At 38.4% G+C, this 21,337-nt stretch overlaps 1 protein-coding gene across 3 annotated transcripts in view; it reads left to right on the forward strand.

Moving 5' to 3' along the window:
- The window catches only part of ALG6 (ALG6 alpha-1,3-glucosyltransferase), a 98,070-nt gene that overhangs the window by 24,708 nt on the left and 52,025 nt on the right, over positions 1-21,337 (forward strand). For 2 of the 3 annotated variants that reach the window (XM_080656591.1, XM_080656593.1), the window contains 8 exons: positions 4,472-4,657; positions 5,695-5,830; positions 7,923-8,008; positions 9,442-9,526; positions 13,671-13,741; positions 16,069-16,137; positions 16,235-16,433; positions 20,359-21,305. In XM_080656591.1, the coding sequence (XP_080512717.1) occupies positions 4,472-4,657; positions 5,695-5,830; positions 7,923-8,008; positions 9,442-9,526; positions 13,671-13,741; positions 16,069-16,137; positions 16,235-16,433; positions 20,359-20,556 (1,030 nt within the window). In that variant the 3' untranslated portion in view covers positions 20,557-21,305. Of the gene's footprint in view, positions 1-4,471; positions 4,658-5,694; positions 5,831-7,922; positions 8,009-9,441; positions 9,527-13,670; positions 13,742-16,068; positions 16,138-16,234; positions 16,434-20,358; positions 21,306-21,337 lie in introns of those variants that run through there. The other variant, XM_080656592.1, reaches the window with a different exon arrangement.

The raw sequence follows: 21,337 nt of genomic DNA on the forward strand, positions 1-21,337 counted from the left end.
AAAGTAGAATTGCTTTTTCACACCCGTTTGGCTTGATCACTGATTAGCTCTTCTGAAGAGTTGGACAAAGAGTGCCAAGTGTGATTATATTCTCTTAACATACCTTCTATCTTTTATAAATGTTACCTGACATTAACAAAGGAAAACAGTCTTATAGTTTTTTGAGTTTTAAAACAAGATGTTTCTCTAATCGTGGTAGCCAGAAGCTTCAGAAAACTGAAACCGAATAATTAAAATTTGCTATGTGTATTTTATGTGAAATTTTGATACCTAAAATAAGGAACATTCAAATAAACAAATTTTAGAGAAAAGTTGATAAAATCTGTACATGGCTCTCCAGTTTGTCTTGTAATGTATTAGATGTTGCTAACTGTCCCAAAGGAAAACAAAAAGACACAATTCACAGCAACATGAATGCTTACCTAATAGTTTTTCTTTCTGATGCCAATCTGTTTTAGTTGTAATAAAATTAATTTTCTTCTGTCAAAGGACTTGCAAAATATATTCAAATCGGTAGTTGTTTTGATCATATTTTTAATCTGATCAGAGCTATCGGTTACAAAATCCTATATAATAAAAGCCTAATATGCTAAGTGTCCGGCCGGTTGGCCGTTCAACCAATCAAAGCATAATATGCTAATGATATGCTAAGGCCGCTCAACCGCTCGCTATGATGTGCACTGACCACCAGGGGGCAGACAGTCAACCAGTCGACCAGTCGCTATGACGTGCACTGACCACCAGGGGCCAGATGCTCCAACTGGTAGGTTAGCTTGCTGCTGGGGTCCGCCAATTGGAAATGAGCGAGATGGGCTGGACATGCCCTGGAGCCCTCCTTGGGTGGCCATCCTCCCACATCCCTCCTCAGCCTCCATCGTGCACCAGTGGGGTCCCTCGGCCTGGCCTGCACCCTTTCGCAATCCGGGACACCTCGGGGGATGTCGGAGAGCCGGTTTTGGCCTAATCCTGCAGGCCAGGTTGAGGGACCCCACTGGTGCACGAATTCATGCACCGGGCCTCTAGTACTGATATAAAGAAAAGAAAAACAAGTTGTTTACAAGATTTTTAAAGCTATATTTACTTAGAAATAACATCAATCCAGAAAAGTGCACTAAATATAAACGTGCAGTGTAGTGAATTGGCAAACTCTAATCTGTGTTAAGAAATTGCATACTGCCAGTATCCAAAACTACACTTGTATGCCTCCCAAGTACTTCTTCCTCCTCCTTTCCCAGAGGTAGCTAAGTGCTCATACTGCTCTCCCCTCCCCACTTTTGAACTTCATATGTGAGAGACAACATACTAGGTATTTCTTTGTGTTTGGTGTTTTAGGTTCAATATTTTGTTTGTGAGAGTTATTCTTGTAGTTGTATGTAGCTGTAATTTGTTCAATTACATTGCCTTATAATATTCCATTGCAAGAATACACATAATTCTATTATTGATAGACATTTTGATTGCCTCCAGGTTTTGGCTGTGATGAATTTGCTGCTATGATTACTCTTGTAAATGTCTCTGTACACATGTAAATATATTTTTTATGAGTAGAATTGCTAAGTTATGGGATGTGCACATGCTTAATTTTAGATATTCCCAACTGGTTTTTAAGCATGGTATACCAATTAACACTTCCATTAGCACTGTGTTAAAGTTCTAGGTCAGTGGTTCTCAACCTTTCTAAAGCCGCAACCCTTTAATACAGTTCCTCATGTTGTGGTGACCCCCAACCATAAAATTATTTTTGTTGCTACTTCTTAACTGTAATTTTGCTACTGTTAATGAATCGTAATGTAAATATCTTTGTTTTCCGATGGTCTTAGGCGACCCAGCTAGCGGTTCTCAATCTGTGGGTCTCGACCCACAGGTTGAGAGCCACTGCTGTAGAGCCTAAGACCATCGGAAAACAAAGATATTTACATTACGATTCATTAACAGTAGCAAAATTACAGTTATGAAGTAGCAACGAAAATAATTTTATGTTTGGGGGTCACCACAACATGAGGAACTGTATTAAAGGGTCGCGGCATTAGAAAGGTTGAGAACCACTGTTCTAGGCACTCATCTTCACCAATTGTCATTCCTTTTTATTTTCACACTAGAGGCCTGGTGCACAAAATTCGTGCACTGGCGGGGGGGGGGGGGTGTTTCCCTCAGCCCAGCCTGCACCCTCTCCAATCTGAGACCCCTCGGGGGCAGTTGGACATTCCTCTCACAATCCAGGACTGCTGGCTCCCAACCGCTCGCCTTCCTGCCTGCCTGATTGCCCCTAACCGCTTCTGCCTGCCAGCCTGATCACCCCTAACCACTCCCCTGCCAGCCTGGTCATCCATAACTGCCCTCCCCTGCAGGCCTGGTCCCCGCCAACTTCCCTCCCCTGCAGGCCCAGTTGCCCTCAACTGCCCTCCCCTGCTGGCCCGGTCACCCCCAACTGTCCTTCTCTGCTGGCCTGTTTGCCCCCAACTGCCCCCCCCCCTTGCTGGCCATCTTGTGGCAGCCATCTTGTGACAACATGGGAGTGGCCATCTTGTGATCATGTGGGTGCAGCTATCATGTGACCACGTGGGGGTGGCCATCTTGTGACCACGTGGGCGTGGCCATCATGTTACCATGTGAGGGAGGCCTTCATGTGACCACATGGGCGCGGCCATCATGTGACCATGTGGGGTGGCCATCTTGTGACCACGTGGGAGCGGCCATCTTGTGTGAGGGCGTGATGGTCAATTTGCATATTACCTCTTTATTATATAGGATTCTGGCAAATTTATAGTGGTATCTTCTCTGTGATTTGGATCAAACTTGAAGCTTTTGGGATTATGTCAATTTATAGTGACACATTTTTTAACCACTATGTACTTTACTTTCCTGATTTGTAAAATGGGCATAAGAATAACCCTTACTTTGTAAACTTTTTGAGAATGAAGTGAATTAATATTTGTGAAGCATTTAAAGCAGTACCTGGGAAATATTAAGTATTGTATAAGTATTTGTTGCTATTATTATCTGACATTACTGCTGTTGCTATTACTATTTTTTATTTTTGGGGCTCTGAAATTTTACAGTGATTGTTTAGGCATATGTATTTTGACAATTGTTTTGGACACTCTATGAGTCATTCATTTTGAAGACTCATGTTCTTCAGTTCTGGGAAATTCTCTTATATTATTTCTTCGATAATTTTCTCACTTCATTCTTGAACTGGTTAGATGTTGGGTCTTTCATCTCCATCTTGAGCATCTCTTTGCCTTTATGGTTTGGAAGATTATCTCTTAACACTTTTATTACGTTTCATTTGTTTTGTTAAGCATATCTTAAATTTCAATTCACTCCTTTATTTTTTTCTTACCATTTTCTTAATTATTTCCATTCTTCCAGGGTCAATTTTTCCCCTTCTCATTTTGGTCTTTGGTTTTTCTTCAATGTCTATTTGATCCAAGAGTATTCTTATTTAAGGGTAAGACAGAAGAAAAAGCTACATGTGAGCTCTATATTTATCTGATTCACTGTAGGTTAAATAGGCAGGGAGCTGGCCAGCACACTGTAGGATCCTTACATTTCAGAGTGTGGAGGGCTTTGTACTATAGTGTTAATTTCTCCACTAGCTGTCCCAGATGATTTGTTCCATTTCTTTGGAGAAATATTCCTTCTTTTGTTGCCTGGGATGGTAAATGGTTTGGCTGCCAGATAATCTTTGCACAGGAGTGAGGTGGGATTTGATTTCTCCATCTAGGGATTTTCAGTTAATCCTCTTGTTTTCTTTTCAAAATATTGCTCAAGCCCTCTAACCTATTTGGTGTTTCCAGAGTTCTCCAGGGGCTCCTTGCTGGCCTAAGCTTCCTCTGGGCTGTGGCTTCTTTCATCCTGTCGTATTTGTTACCACTTTTCTGTCCTCTTTCTGTCTTCTAGAAATGTGTTGAAATTTTGATTTACTGTAACCCAACTTCCTGTTTTCTTTATGGCTGTGAGTTTATACTTTAAAAAATTCTCTATCTTAAGGGGGTTTAGGGAAGGAGAGGAGGTAAACATGAGTGTCTAGCTCACCATTTTGGACTGAAAATTTAATTGTGATGTTGTTTTAATATAACTGTTATTTGTTTTTAATCCAGCACTTATATTTATACTGATGCATATTTATAGAGAAGTATAGTGATATCAGTAAATTTTATGTTTTTTTTTTAACTTTTGAAGCATCATTTTATAATAACTGAAATAGTCTTGCAGAAACAAAGCTATGTGTTAACTATTTAGAGTTCTTTTAAAGCTAAACAAATCAGTTGCTGTGTTTAACACTAGATTTTATATATTTGAGGCCATTATTTATAATTTCAAATGTTTATATACATCCAATAACTTCAGTTTCTATTTAGAATAGCTTTCATATCTCTTATTTTTAAATTGTGTAAGACATACACTTTATAAAATGCAAAATCTACCTCTTTTAATTACTGAGATAATTTCCTTGACACAGGGACAGATATAATTCTGTGAGTCTTGGCTTTGCTCTGTGGGGTGTTCTTGGAGTATCTTGTCACTGGGACCTGCTAGGATCACTGGCATTTTGTTTAGCTATAAATTATAAACAGATGGAACTTTACCACTCCTTGCCATTTTTTTGTTTTCTACTTGGCAAGTGTTTAAAAAAAGGCCTCAAAGGAAAAGGGTGAGTGGCTTCTAAACACCAAAATTTTACAAAGTACTCCCAAGAATGCATGTGGCCTACTTACCTGGAGGAAGGTGGTCTTTCACCTGGCCTTTTGGTGATTTCTTACTAATGTGTTGACTATGGGGAGAGTAGGAAGAGAGATTGTCATGTTCTGTATTTACTTTAAATCTTCCTAACTAGAAAAATGTTTTAATCAATGTACATTTCCTGCAGGTGATCTGGGTTGGTTGGTTAGCATTGCTGTAGGATTTCATCCATTTAAGAGCATGTTAGATTACATACTTATTAGAAATATAACCCTAATTTGACATTTGTCTTCATGGCTACATAGGAATGGCATCTAAATTAAATGTTAATTAGGATGGTGATAGTTTTTTGTTAGAGAAGTGCAGATTTTTTTTTTTTAATATATTTTATTGATATTTCACAGAGAGGAAGGGAGAGGGATAGAAAGCTAGAAACATCGATGAGAGAGAAACATCGATCAGCTGCCTCCTGCACACCCCCCACTGGGGATGTGCCCGCAACCAAGGTACATGCCCTTGACCGGAATCGAACCCGGGACCCTTCAGTCCGCAGGCCGATGCTCTATCCACTGAGCCAAACCGGTTTCGGCAGAAGTGCAGATCTTTAAAAAAAAAAAGATTTTATTGATTTCAGAGAGAGGAAGGGAGAGAGAAAGAGATAGAAACATCAATGAGAGAGAAACATCAGTCGGCTTCCTCCTGCACTCCCCCTACTGGGGATTGAGCCTGAAACCCAGGCATGTGCCCTGACTGGGAATGGAACCTGCAACCTCTTGGTGAATGGGACAATGCTCAATTAACTGAGCCACACCTGCAGGGCAGAGAAGTGCACATCGTAATGGTTTTGAATTTCTTAACCCTGATTTGAGTAGACTCCCATCTTAAACCTATGTCAGTGGCATAGATTTACCATTACTATACATTTGCATTTATTACATTTAGCGTGGTTCAGATTTTCTCAGAAGTATTAACTTCTTGGCTCACGGGTTGCCTTTGCTTTTGTTCCAGGTTCGTGCTGTTCATTAAGCTGGCGTGTACTGTTGTGGCTTCCTTCGTTCTCTGCTGGCTGCCGTTCGTTACAGAAAAGGAGCAAACTCTGCAGGTTCTAAGGAGGCTCTTCCCAGTCGATCGTGGATTATTTGAGGCACGTGTACACTCTCCTCTCACTCCTTTCTGTTACCTTCCCTGTGGTCGCTGGGATTTCCTGTAGAAGACCCTCAGGGAATAATAACTTCAGCTGCTCTCTTCTTGCCATCATTCCTTGCCAATTATTTAATTCAGTGTAAATCCCTAGCTCAGCTGGCATTTTCTAGTACATTACATGCATAGCTAATATTTATGCCATCATTCGATCCATAATTTAATTACACATTTTTCTAATGAAAGGGATCCAGAATGAAGACAGCATGAGAAGTTGCAGCTACAGAGTTAAGAGCTCTGTAATTTTTTTGGTTTATTTTCTCTTTTTAGTCTTAGGAAATTACTTATTAAACTAATAATCATGTTTGTTTCAGAAAGATCTCATAATTCCTTCTGAGATACATAAATACAACCTTTACCCACAGTAATTTTTAATGAGAATCTTCCATTTCATTTAATGCTAGCTTAATCACTCTTGTTAAACTTTAATTACATGGGTAATTTGATTATTTAGATTTAGTAATTAAACCATTTCTCTGAAACAAAAGGCCCTTTTAATAAAGTTAGACAGATACAACATATTTATAGGTAATTTGTTTTTGAATAAACATTTCTTTGAAAAAGGATTAGAAAAACATATATATATATATATATATATATATATATATACACACACACACACACATATATAAATTTCTAATATAGATATTGGATCTGTAAGGAGATGGACCCAGCATTTTGAGACTAAGAGAATTTGGTTTTGTGAAGGAACAAGAATGTGCGACTTGTATGCTGATGGAGATGCTGCTGTTGATACTGCTAATCATGAACAGTCACTATTATTATCACCACTTATTAGGTGCCAGATACCTCACATGATTTTATTTGATCCCTACAATAGTTCTGAGGTATCTATTATACCCACTTGACAGATCAGAAAACTGATGTCATGTAGCTAGTGTGCAGCAGAGTTGTGATTTACACTTTGAAAACTGTGCTCCTATCTTCTTTATATTTTTCTAACCTGAACACTTCCTAGTATATAAATAGAAGTTTGAGCCCTGGTTAGTGTGTTCAGTGGTTAGAGCATTGGCCTGCACATCGAAAGGTTGTGGGTTTGATTCCTGGTTAAGGGCACATACCTCGGTTGCAAGTTTGATCCCCCGCCCTGGTTGGGGCGCATGCAGGAGGCAACCAGTCGATGTACATCAATTTCTCTCTCCCTCTTTCCATCCCTCTCTCCCTCCCTTCTACTCTCTGAAAAAGCAATGGGGACAAAATATCTGGGTAGGATTAAAAAAAAAAAAAAAAAAGTTTGATTCTCCTTGTAAGCTGCCTGGTTATTTGCCTTGCCTTCTATTTAAGAGATGGCATTTAGCTGGTAAATATAAAAGTGGATATTAATATGTTTGGTGGTGTTGCAGGTCGCCTCCATTCCCTTGTTGCTCTCACAATCTGAAGAGCATTTTTTTTTTTTTTATCTTACGGAGGGAAGTAGGGTGGTACAGCTGTCAGTGGGTTACTTTCTTGATGTTTTGCCTACACAGCTGTGAGTCAAGCAGCTGTGTAGAGGATGGGTTTCACGAACAGAGAGCTGTAGTTACAAATTTAATTTTGAAAGTGATCCCAGCACAACTGCTAATGCCTTTAAACTTCTTGATTTATTAGCAATTAACTCCTGTCATTGCTAGTAGCTAGGAAGTTATATTAGATAATTTCAGATGTGTGATAAAACGGATGACATAATATGAGTTCTACACACTAGGAAAACAAAAAAATTCTAGAAACATTTCTAAAGATGAATAACTTAATTATTTAGGGATAGTGTGCTGTTCTTAGAAAAATATGAAGTATTTCTTGGGAATGTCTAGATTAGGGTTGGGTAGTGATGTAGATAAACTTCCATTGCAGAAAAGTAAAAAATGCTTATCTGTGTGTGTACATATGCATTACTTAGAAAGTTTAACCAACTTATAAAATTGTGAACAAAAGCTTTACATCTCACAAGTTTATTTAGAAGTTATGGACTGTACTTTGTGGAGTTTGGTATTTCTTTCACTTACATCAGAATGTAAAACTAACAAATCTCTTTTAAGGATAAAGTAGCCAATATTTGGTGTAGCCTAAGTGTCTTTCTGAAGATCAAGAATATTTTGCCACATCACATGCAGATAAAAATCAGGTAAGATTCACAAAGTTTGTATATAGTGTTTTGTATGCTTTCCTCTAAAGTATTATGGTAATATCTCATTTATTTGGCATCATTAGGGAATGAGCTGGTCTTTGTTAGTGAATTTTCCACATAACATTAATCTATCCCTCTATACAACAAAACTCTTCTATTTGATATATTTTATGTGAAAATCTTCCTGGATTATTACCTACTTCTCTCCTTAATCGGTGAGTATGCTCACCATGATTGAACATACGTTGAAAAGTTGTGATTTTCAGTGATGAATCAGTCAGGGTTCAACTAGAGAAGAATGAGGAGGGTCTCAGTGTGTGTGTATGTGTGTGTGTGTGTGTGTGTGTGTGTGTGTGTGTGTGTGTGTGTGTGTGTGTGTGAATTTGCTATGAGGAATTGGCTTATACAACTGTGGGAGATGGCTAAGCAAACTGGAAGCCCACAGGCATTCAGGGAGGAATATTTAAAAGGAAGGAAGAGCGATTCAGACCCAGCTGCTGTTGAGAATCTCTGAGTTTAGGCCTCTAAGCCCTTTTACTAGTAAAGAGCTTCTAAGTGATTGAGTCAGGCGCACTTAAGACTATCTTCCTATCAATTAACTCAAAATCAACTGATTGGGGACTTTTATTAGTTCTGCAAAATCTCTTCCTAGCAGTGCCAAGACTAGTGTTTGAATAACTGGGCGAAGGAGTGTGTGTGCTGCCTCCCTCTCCCATCCGGTCCTTTCACGAATGTCCCTTATAGCCCTTGTAACAAGGGATTGTAGTTCTCCCAAGCCAAGCTGACACACCACAAAGCCACCAAAAGTGGGAAAATCAGTTATTGTATGTGTTATGATCCCTGTGTCAGGGTTTTCAGGGCTGTGTGCCGTGGTACCACATGGCTCCAGATGGCTCTGCTTATGGAGTTCTCCCCTGCCCATCAGCCATCACTAGAAGCTCTAGCTTCTAACTTGTTTTTTTATTTTATTTATCATGTGCTTGAAAGTCAGATAATCAAATTTTGTGAATTGAGGGCCTGAGAGAGTCTCTTACAAGTACATTTTATCAATGTTTCTGTTACAAATAGAGCATTATCTCTTTATACCTGGTTATGTTTTCTTATTTTGAGTATTTGATAATTGATATTTAGCTACCTTTCTCTCTATTCTACAAATGATACTAAATAGTAAAATAACATAAGCAGCACTTACTACTATAATGTTTTGTTCTGTGTTATATAATTATGTATATAGTAAAGAGCGCACATATTTCAAGGTATGAATTTTATTTAAATTTCATTTAGTCTTAAATTTAAAAAGTAAAAATAAACTTTAATTTGAAATCAATTTAAGTTGATAGGTAATGTGATCCTTATATTTAAAAAAGTATTTGTTTTAGCTATAGACCTTTACAAAGATAACAAGTATTTTATTTTTATCCATTTTTTAGTTTTTGTTTTACATTTTTGAGCCTGCTTCCTGCATGTATAAAATTAATACTTCAGCCCTCTCCCAAAGGATTCAGATATACTCTGGTAAGTTTCCCATTACTTTATATACTTAATTCTTGCTGAAACTGATCTTTTAAAAATAGAGATAATTATTTGCTCTGAACAGGAGGCTTTGTTGGGTTGGAACATTCATTTATTTGATGAACATCTCTTGAGTGTCTGACATATTTAGGTACTCTGGCACTAGGTTGAGCAATCAGAAACTTTCAGTTTAATTCAACAGTTTTTTAAGTTCTGCTTTGTATTAGTCAATGAGGGAATCCAAACAAGGAAACGGTGGTGATAGACATATGCTTAAATAATTATGTGATAGAGCAGATGGTATTAAGTTCTATTTGGTACAGATTAGGTGCTATGACTGTGCGGGAACAGGAGCTATTACTTGAGGGCAGATGCTAGACAGCCTCTTAGAGCAAGTGGGATTGGAGACGAAGTTTGAAAGCTGGGCAAGATTTGGGATAGGAGGTTATATAGCAGAAGAGAATTCAAGACAGGAGGAAGAGCTTGAAGGTATAGAGGTGAGAAACGATAGGGAATGCTCTGGGAACAGCTATTGAACATTGAAATGTGTGTGTGTGTGTAGAGGATATAGTGAGAGAGCAGAATCAAAAAGGATCAAATTGTATAAGAGCTTGAATGTCAGGTTGAATAAGTTGGAGTTGGATTTGTGTGCAAGCGGACCCAGAAAACGATTTCTAAGCAGGGGAGGGGACAGGTTATCTGTTGTAGAAAGATGACTTGTGTCAGCTTGAAGGTGCATTGGTTCTATTTCCTACAGTTTAGGGTTTCTCTGAGTGGGTTTACAAATCCCTCCAGGTTGTATTTCTGTGGCACTTTTACAATTTTGTTCCTGTGTGCATGGGCCTATAAAACGACATTTAAAAAATATCTTTTAATATGTCCAGAAAATTTGGTTTATGAAAACAGTAAGTCAGTGGACTTTAGAAGGGCACAACATTTTAGGAATTAGGGTTTCGATTCAGGGACTGCCATGCACTTACATTGCATTCTAAAAAACAAGCCATAACATAGCATACTGCTGAAATACTTCAAAAGTGCCTATCAGTACCACAATGTAAAAAAGATAGTTTCATGTTCTTCTTCTCTTTTGATTACCTTTTTATTGACGTTTTCTGTTGTTTGATTCTGTGAATGAACTCTGAGCACACTGAGTCATCTACAGTTAATATTCTATAGGACTTTTAGAATAGAGGGATATGGTTAGTAATGCTCCAATGTCTTCAATAGGCCTAACTTGAAATATTTGCAAGCTTATATCAGAGTAGGCTATTTCTCTAGGAAATAGCATGCTAAATAAAGGTATATTTCAAAGATAATGGAATGCAATTTCAGAATTTGAGTAACTGTGGCAGCGCTAGAGATGATTACTTTAAGGGATTATAAGCCAGAAAAAACATTTTCTCTCTCTGAGTTTCCTAACTTTATTCTGTTTTAATACAAGCCACTGTGTTTAAAAAACAACAGAAAAAGACATATTAATGACTTTTGTTATTTTATTTTTGTTGGTAAAGTTTTGAATTCTTATTGAATACTTCTAAGAGCTTTGAAAATATTTCTCATTTTAATTTCTTTAAAGTGTTTTCCTTTCCATGAAGATTAAATTATTCTCAAGTCAATTCTCCATATAAGTCTGTAATTGAGGTAATTGATGGTATGAATACTAATATATTTATAGCAGCAAAATGACTTATATTTAATTCATTCAGGTAGTACTTACTAAGTGCTTGCTAATGTGTCCAGTCCTTTTTAAGGTACTGGCATGTGAGGGAATGACAGCGAACATCCCCGCTCTCTTAATTCTGGCAGAAGAACTACAATAAACAAAATAAATCAGTTAACAAGAAAATATCTGAGAGTGGTGAAGACTATGAAGAAAATAGTGTTATGTGAAAAGACTGCGGGTGGGCTTGGTTAGGGGGCACTACTTTAGATTGAGTATGGGAAGGCCGTTCTCGAGAAGTGACATTGAACCTAGAACTGAGTGGTCGACCAGAAAGAGCCAATCACAAGAAGATCTGGGCTCTGATTTGATAAAAGCAACTTTTTCCTTAAGGCAGGAACACGTTGGCATGTTTGAGGCTTAAAGGCACAGGTCTGAAGTGCTAGTGTGAAGTGAGGGAGGAAGACTGCAGTAGACTGGAAGAGGAAGGCAGGACCCAGATGACACAGAAGGGAAGCAATTGAAGGATTCCTATCTAAGAAAAGAGTAATATGCAAATTGACCGTACCTCCGTTATACCCACAAGCCACTCCCACCAGCCAATCAGGAGTGAGTATGCAAATTAACCCAACCAAGATGGCTGCGGCCACGGAGAGAGCAGGAGGCTTGAGTTTACCCGGCAGTGGAGGAAGCAAAGCTTTCCATCTGCCCTGGCCTGCCTTGGCCTCCGCTTAAGGCTACAAAGTTTCAATTATAGAAGATAAATAAATCTCGACAAAAATGGCAGCAGCCACGGAGCTGGAGAGAGCAGGAGGCTTGAGTTGCCCCCCGGCAATGGAGGAAGGCAAGCTTTCCGCACACCCTGGCCTGCCTTGGCCTCCGCTTAAGGCTACAAAGTTTCAATTTTAGATGATAAATAAATCCCAACAAAAATGGCTGCGGCCACTGAGCGAGCAGGAGGCTTGGCTCTGTTCAAGGTACAAAGTTTCAATTATAGAAGATAAATAAATCCCAGATATCGGCCTCCACTTGGGTTGCCGGGGGGTGTGGCCAGCCTGCAAACCACCACAGGCCCCTCGCCCAGGCCGCCCCACGCCCCAAGGGAACCCCCACCCTGATCTGGGACACCCTTCAGGGCAAACCAGCTGGTCCCCACCTATGCACCAGGCCTCTATCTATCTAATCCTATCTTATAAAAGAATAATATGTAAAATGACCGTCACTCCAACATACAAGATGCTGCCCCATGTGGTCAAAGATGACTGCCCCCATGTGGACACAAGATGGCCACCACAAGATGGCCAGCAGGGGAGGGCATTTGAGAGGGACCAGGTCTGCAAGGGAGGGCAGTTGTGGGTGATCAGGCCAGCAGGGGAGGGCAGTTAGGAGTGACCAGGCTGGCAGCGGAGGGAAGTTGGGGGCAACTGGGCCTGCAGGGGAGGGCAGTTGGGGGGACCCAGGCCTGCAGGGGAGAACAGTTGGGGGGAACCAGGCCTGCAGGGGAGGGCAGTTAGGGGTGACCAGGCCTGCAGGGGAGGGCAGTTAGGGGCAAACAGGCTGGCAGGGGAGCAGTTAGGCATCAATCAGACTGGCAGGGGAGTAGTTAGGGAGTGATCAGGCTGGCAGGCAGAAGCAGTTAGGGGCGATCAGGAAGGCAGGCAGGTGAGCAGTTGGGAGCCAGGAGTCCTGGATTGTGAGTGGGAAGTCGGACGTCCTTCAAGGGGTCCCAGATTGGAGAGGGTGCAGGCTGGGCTGAGGGACACCCCTCCCACCCCTCGTGCACAAATTTCGTTCACCGGGCCTCTACTTGGTTAATAACATTGTTTAATTTTCAGGTGTACATTATAATTCAACATTTGTGTACACTATAGTGTGCTCACCACGCAAAATCTAGTTTCCTTCCGTTACCATGTATCTGACTCTCTTTACCCAGTTCCCCCTCCTTCCACTCCCTTTTCCACTGGTAACCACCATTCTGTTGTCTGTGTCTATGTTTGTTTTTGTTTCGTTAGTTCATTTGTTCTTTTTGTCTTATATTCCACATATGAATGAAATTATTATGAAACACTTAATATATTTTATTGAAATGCATGTTTTAGAAACGCTGAAATAGATTTGTTTTGCAAATTTTAGATTTTGACCTTTTCCTTCATGCTTTTTAATTTAAGTTGTCAGAGATTTCAAGGGAGGATTAAGGCATGATTGTTGTATCTGAAGTGTTTAATAGTTTTGTTTATTAATAACCGAGTCTCAATGAACTTACTTTATATGGTTAAGTATAGTGTTATAAATTTTCTCAAAAATATGTTGATTATATATTTTAATGAAATATTATGCATATTAGTGCTATGTATATATTTTCCTTTTAGATAGAAGCCATATTAAACTTTAAAGTTTTACTTGAAATGATTTTTATTCAGATTCATAATTAAATTGCAATTATATTTTGTAAGCTGTTATATTTCATTTCCCTTTTTTTTCTTAAAGGTTACCTGTGCACTGTCATTCTTTTTATTTTCTTTCCAAGTACATGAAAAGTCCATTCTCTTAGTATCATTGTAAGTAAAAATGTTTCAAGTGTTTAATTAATTAATTATTATTCTATATAATAAAAGTAATATGCAAATTGACTGAATGTCCGGTCACTATGACACTCACTGACCACCAGGGGGCAGATGCTCAACGCAGGAGCTGCCCCCTGGTGGTCAGTGCGCTCCCACATGGGGAGCGCCACTCAGCCAGAAGCTGGGCTCACTGCTGGGGAGCACAGTGGTAGTGGCGGGAGTCTCTCCCAGCTCCGCTGCAGGCGGGCGGTAAGGAGCGGGGTCCTGAACTGTGAGAGGGACCCTCTCCCCCAGTGTGTGAATCTTGTGCACCGGGCCTCTAGTGCATTTATAATATATAAATCAATGTATTATATAAGTGTAAAATACAACTATGCAAATGTTATGTAGTTGCATAAAGTTATTTCATAAAATCATACTTTTTTCAGAATGATGATCTTTTACAGTTTTATTTCTTTATATTTTAAACTGAAAATATATCATAGAATTATTACCGATGGACTTATTCCTATATACAGTATATTCTATATGCTAATAAAAAATGTCTTCCAAAGACTGGAGTCTCTTTGTCATCTTTGCCTTTTTCATTTTCATATCTATTCAAAGCCTGTTCTCTCCATTCACCTCTTTAGGGGCTTTCTTATGTTGCCTCATTTCTATTTCTTTTGTCGAAACCTTTGATTAGACCCTATTGGCCATCTCTAACCAGACTACTTTGTTTTAGGAGCATTAATTTTTTTCCCTGATCTTCAGAAAAATTGGGTGACAGTTAAGGGTATATTATCCCTATATTAAAATAGTATTTGCCTAGAACCACATTGGAATATTTGAATCCCAACCCACAACCACTCTACCCCTCACCCTGTTCGCTAGGTTCCTGTGGAAGATATGTACAGAGTGATCAATGGCAATGGGAAGTGGAGCTTTGCACTAAAACCTCAGTGCATAGCTTTATAGTAAGCTGGGCTGGCCTATGTGGAAGGCTTCTTTGCTTTGAACAAAACAGTCTCAAATCAGCTTAATTTCATCCTCCAAAGTCTAAACCTGAGTTACCAGGTTGACCCTACACACAAATCTCAAGTGCCAAGAACTATGGAGATGTATTTACTTTCAAATGTATGTTTTCCCTAGAATTTCTACCCCATAGAAAGGCAGCTCATTCAGTGACCCGTAATCTGACCATTCAGATTAGCTCTTGGGCCCCGAATACTAGATAATACTTGTAAGAGTTTTTTCAATTACTTAACAATACAAGATATTATTATTTCAATTACACATAAGAAAAAAAGTTAAATTAACCATTTATTCAAGGACATACAGTGAGTCGGTGGCAGAGGTGAGACTAGGACTCGGGTCTTCTGATCAGCCCCCCCTTTTTTTTTTTTAGTATGTTTTCATTGATTTCAGAGAGAGGAAGGGGAAGGGGGAGAGAGAGATAGAAACACCAATGATGAGAGAGAATCATTGATTAGCTGCCTCCTGCACACCCCCTACTGGGGACTGGGCCACAACCGGCATGTGCCCTGACCAGGAATCGAACCATGAACTCCTGGTTCATAGGTTGATGCTCAACCACTGAGCCACGCCGGCCAGGCCCCTTCTTCTTGAGCACTATTGCCACAATATAATCCAGAGGTAATGGGTCTAGAGATTGGTGGTAAGGAGGTCACAGAGTTCGCACTTATGACCCTAAACCACTCTTTGGTAAAGTCAGTGGCTCCTTTTCTTGGCATTACACTTCCTGTTCCTATACTATTGCTCTTTTCATGTAGCCTCTTCCTATTGTTCCCCCCACTCTCTTTTCTTTTATTCTACAGTCATACACTTGTTTCCCTTTATAGTTCTTTGCCTCTGTTGTCCTCTCTTCAGTGGCAGATGATCCTATTATAACTAGTTTTTAGCTGAGTAATATGTAACATGGAAGATCATAAGAAAGAAGTATGAAAAGCACTATTCTGGGAATTCATATTTACCAAATATGATGAAATATATAAAGCAGCTCTCTCTGTTTAGATAGGTTTTTCTGATTCTTTTTTAAAAACTGCTTTTGTATGATAAATATTCTACCAGTGGACTGAATTCTGGAAGCACTTTTCCAGTTATTATGAGGAGTTGACACCTTCTCTGTATTTAGACTAATTTAATTTGGATTAATGGTTATAAAAAAAATGAATCAGTAGTCCATATGAAGACCTTGGTGGCTGTTTTAAGTTTTTGGTCTTTTAGCTACCCTGAAAATAAGACATAAAATGTCTTTATATTTTTTACAAGTAAGAGTTGAAATTCTGTAAGATTAAATTATTTTTTCTTTATCATTTTAGACCTGTCTGCTTAGTTTTAAGTGAAATTCCTTTTATGTCTACTTGGTTTTTACTTGTGTCGACATTTAGGTGAGTCAAACCAATTTCCATATAATATTTTCAGTATAGTTCTTATAAACTCAAAATGTTTTTACAAAGTGATTATGGTTTCTATTTTCTGTTATAGTATGCTACCTCTTCTACTGAAGGATGACCTTCTAATGCCCACAATTGTGACCGTGATGGCATTTTTTATAGCTTGTGCAACGTCTTTTTCAATATTTGAAAAGACTTCAGAAGAACATCTACAGTTGAAATCCTTTTCCATTTCTGTTAGGAAATATCTTCCATGTTTTACATTTCTTCCCAGAGTTATCCAATGTTTGGTAAGTTGTTTATGTTTTAAGGAATGGTTCTTAGCTTATGCAGGTACCATACTGTCTAATTTACTACAGCTTTGTAGTTTTAAAATTGAACACATGGGTCCTCCAACTTTGTTCTTTTTCAAGATTGTTTTAGCTTTCTATGTCCCTATTCTATTTCCATATTATTTTTAGGATCAGTTCATTAATTTCTCTAAAAGCCCAGCTGAGATTTTGAGAGGGATTGCTTTGAATCTATATATTAATTTATGGAGCATTATCATCTTAAGATTTTTGCCATTCAAACCCATGGACATAGGGTGTGCTTCCATTTATTTAGATATTCTTTAATTTCCTTCAACAATGTTCTGTAGTTTTCAGTGTACAAGTTTTACACATCTTTTGTTAAATTTATTTCTAAATATTTTATTCTTCATGATGCCTTGTAAATAGAATTTTCTTAATTTCATTTTCATAATGTTCATTGTTACTGTATACAAATACAATTTACCTTTTTTATAATGAACTTGTATTCTGTGCTATAAATTTTTAGTGGATTTCTTATGATTTTCTATATATAAGATCATGCCATCTGCAAATCATGATAGTTTTACCTCTTCCTTTCCAATCTGGATGTCTTTTAATTTCCTTGCCTATAAATTACCCTAACTAGAATTTCTGGAACAGTGTTGAATACAGTAGCAAGAGTAGACATCTCTTCTTCCTGATTTTAAGGGGAAAGCATTTAGTCTTCCTACATTGATTATGATGTTAGCTGTGTTTTTTTTTAATAAATGGCCTTTATTTGGTTAGGAAGTGCTTGGAAGTTCTTTTATTCCTAGTTGAGTGTTTTTATCGTGAAAAGGTATTGATTTTGTCATCTGCTTTTCATATATCTGATGATATGGTCATGTGATTTGCCCCCTTTTTTCTACTAATGTGATACATTACATTAATTTTTGTATGTTGAACTAGCCTTGCATTCTTGGGATAAGTCCCACTAAATCATGATGTACAACCCTTTTAAAAAAATCATTGAATTTTTTTTTTTGAGAAAGGGAGCGAGAGAAAAAGAGAGAGATAAAGATTAAGAGAAACACTGATGTGAGAAACAGATTGGTTCCCTCTCTCATGCACCCGGACTGGGGATCAAACCTGCAAACTGGGTATGTGTCCTCACCAGGAATCAAACCCACCACCTTTTAGTGTATGGGACGATGTTCCAACTTAGCCACACTCGTGAGGGCGATGTACAGTCTTTTTTATATGCCACTGGTTTGGGTTTACCAGTATTTTATAGAAGACTTTTGCTTCTATCTTCATAAGGGATATTGATCTGTAGTTTTCTTTTCCTGTGATGTCTTTTTCTGGTTTTGGTTTTTATTTTTATGTATGGTAAGCAGTGATGTCCTTTTTTCACTCCAGATTTGGGGAATCTGTACCTTTTTTTTTAAATAAACATATTTTTATTGATTTTAGAGAGGAAGGGAGAGGGGGAGAGAGAAACATCAATGATGAAAGAGAATCATTGAATAGCTGCCTCCTGCATGTCCCTGCTGGAGATGTAGCCCACAACCCAGGTAAGTGTCCTGACCAGGATCGAACTGTGACCTCCTGATTCATAGGTTGATGCTCAACCACTGAGCCACGTGGGCTGGACTATTTCAGTATTTTTAAATATACTAACTTTTATGTTAATTTCTCAATTTTTGAAGGGCACTTTTGCTAGAAAAATTGTCTTTTAGCAACTTGAATGTCATCCATCCCAGGGCCTTGAGGCCTCCATGTTTTCTGATGAGAAGTCAACGATTAATCTTATTGAAGATAGCTTTTACATGTATTTTAGTTTTAGGTGCTTATTAGATACCCAAGTGGAGATAGTAAGGAACACTTGGGGATATATGCATCTGGAGTTTAGGGGAGAAGTCTGGGCTGGAGACAGTAATCTGAGTCTTGGCATATAAATAATAAAATTATGTCACTGGATGAGGTCACCAAAGGTGTGAGTATAGATTAAAAAGACTAATTACTGAGCCCTGGGATAGTACAATTCATAAAGATAGGGGACATGAGAAGGAACTAGCAAAGTTGCTGAGAAGGATTAACTAGTGGGAAGAAATTAGGAGAGTGTGGTGTCATGGAAGCCAAGTGTTTCAAGGATATGGGAGTGTTGTGCCATTTCAGATGCTGCTGGGAGATCAGATAAGGCAACAAGAATGAACATTGGATTTCGTACAGTGGAGGTTATCGTGGGTCTTTGACCAGGGCAGTTTCATTGGAGTGATTGGGGTGAAAGCCTAACTGGTCTGGGTTCACTAGTGAATGGAAGAATTGGATGCAGCAAGTTCTTTTGGGAAACTTCTCTGTAAATAGGAGCAGACAATGGGGGTAATAGATGGAGTTGGTTTAAAAAAGGGAGGAATTTTAGCATGTCTTTTAATACTGACTCAAGTTCATAATATCATGACATCTTAGTCAGTCCCATATTTCTTAAGCTTATTTATTTTTATTTTGAAAGTACCTTTATTAAACCTGGGAACAATGAAACAAAGGAGAAGCAACAGGAGAGAGCCTAGGTGGGGCTGTTGTCAGCTCACTGGAGTCAGAGAAAAGGGGCCTTGGGAGAAGGTTCAGGGGATTAGCCCAGGATGAGGGGCCATTGCCCATTGCTCCCCTGGTTGCAAGTCTTGTGGGGGGTCTCTTAACGTTTAGGAGATGCACGCCTGTGGGGGAAGAAGAGGGGAAGGGAAAGGCACAGTGTGCTCATGTGCTTTTAAGTTCAACTTGATGATTTCAATGCAGAAATTTTTACTGCCTGCACGACTGACTCAGGGATTTTCCCTTTGGAGGATACTTGCACCCTGTTTGTAAGTCTTTTTGGCTCCCATCCTTCCCACTCTTCCATCTGGAATGATCATTGCATTACTCTCTATTCAGGTCTTACCAATCCCATCATAATATAGCCATTAAAGCATCTCTTAGGGTTCTGTTTATGTCCCACCTCCTTCATGGAAGTCAGTGACTACGGTTTCTTACTGCTTACTTTCTACATTCACTTAAGCAGCTTCTGTGTATTTATGTACTATGCTAGGGATAAAAGAAATAAGATTTGGTTGGTCCTTGTCTTAAAGGAGTTCATAGTCTAGAGCTAAACTGTCCAGTATAGTAGCCACTAGACACATGTGGAAATTTAAACTTAGCAAAATTAAATACAATAAAGAATTTAGCTCCTCACCTGCAGCAGGCACACTTCAAATGCTCAGCAGTCACATGTGGCCCTACTTGTTCGAAGTACACAGATATAGCATATTTCCATCATTGCAGAAGTTCTGTTCAGTGCTCTGGTCTCAAGAAAACTGACTGCTACATAATTACAATGAATGCAATAATTTTTACTCTTCATTTTGGCATTTATTAAAATGTGACCATGTGATTTTATTTAACTAGTTCATGCATTTCCCCTAATTAAATGGAAAACTCTTTGAGACCAGAGGACATATTCTTGCATGTGCTCCACCATGCTTACTATAGCACTAGCTCATTGAAAGTGTAGTGAACATGAAATACAATTTTCCATTTGCCATGGATAACTTTTTCCATGAATGGGTTCTTAGATTAGCTTAGAATTTTATATCCTTTAAGGACTTAGGGTCCTGGAGCATGCTGTGAATTTAACCCGGATGGGCAATTATTTCCAGGTAACTTTCTTCAGTGCCTGGGTGATATGAAATATGACAGGGGTTCTTAGACTTTCCCTACGCATTGGAATCACTTGGAGAACTTTAAAAATAACCTCAGCTGATCCTAACTTGCAATCTAGGTTGAGATCCACCATAAAGAGATTGTACCCCCCAACCCTACCCTTCAATTCTACTGATTTACAGCTGCAAATTAGAGTTACATTAAAATTTCTTTTACATTAATTAATTATACATCTTTCTCCTTACAGTTTCTTATGTCAGTAATCACTATGGTCCTTCTGACATTGATGACTGTAACGCTGGATCCTCCTCAGAAATTCCCGGACTTATTTTCTGTTTTGGTGTGTTTTGTATCCTGCTTGAAATTCCTGTTCTTCTTGGTTTACTTTAACATTATAATCATGTGGGATTCCAAAAGTAGAAGAAATCAGAAGAAAACCGACTAGCTCTATCTCCAAATGTGAAAATGTTAACAGTGCTAAAAAGTTTTGTGAAGTTTTTGCTATGTATAAATAAAAGGATCATTTTGAGTATTATGGAATTATAGGAAACAGTGAAAAGTCATTTTTCTCTACACAAATGAAAGTATTTGGGGACCAAAGCCCAATGGAGGCTTTTATTTTCTATTCCCTGGCCAAGACATACTGGAATTTTGTTAATATCCTGTTATTTAAGTGGGAAAACAAAAAATGCCCTTCATCCCAGTATTTATTTAGAAAATGTACTCTATAATTTATTGTCTTGAAAAAAATCTACAAATACAGCAAGTTTAATGGAGGAATTTAGCGCCCCCCCCCCCCGCCCCTTTTTTAAAAGGAAATTCCTAATTTTGTTATTTAAATGTAATTTTCTTGCCCTGGCTGGGTAGCTCAGTTGGTTAGTGTCATCCCAGTATACCAAGGTTGTGGGTTCGATTCCCAATCAGGGCACATATAAGAATCAACTTGTGAATGCATAAATAAGTGGAACAACAAGTTGATGTTTCTCTTTTCCCCTTCACCTCTTTTTAAAATAAATAAATATTAAAAAAACAGTTTTCTTTACATTTTAGAATGCAAGTAATGTGTATTTCATTCTTTACATGTGCAAATTTGAATTTTTTTTAACAAGGCAGGAAGAGTAAACTGTTATTTATTTCCAGGAATGTTAATTTACTTGAATATAATTAAACAATGAATTTTCCTGAATTTAAGTCTAAGTGGTTTGAGTGAAGTCTTTTTATTTCTC

Source organism: Plecotus auritus (assembly GCF_963455305.1).
Source record: "Plecotus auritus genome assembly, chromosome: 2".
In the NCBI taxonomy this organism is placed as follows: Eukaryota; Metazoa; Chordata; class Mammalia; order Chiroptera; family Vespertilionidae; genus Plecotus; species Plecotus auritus.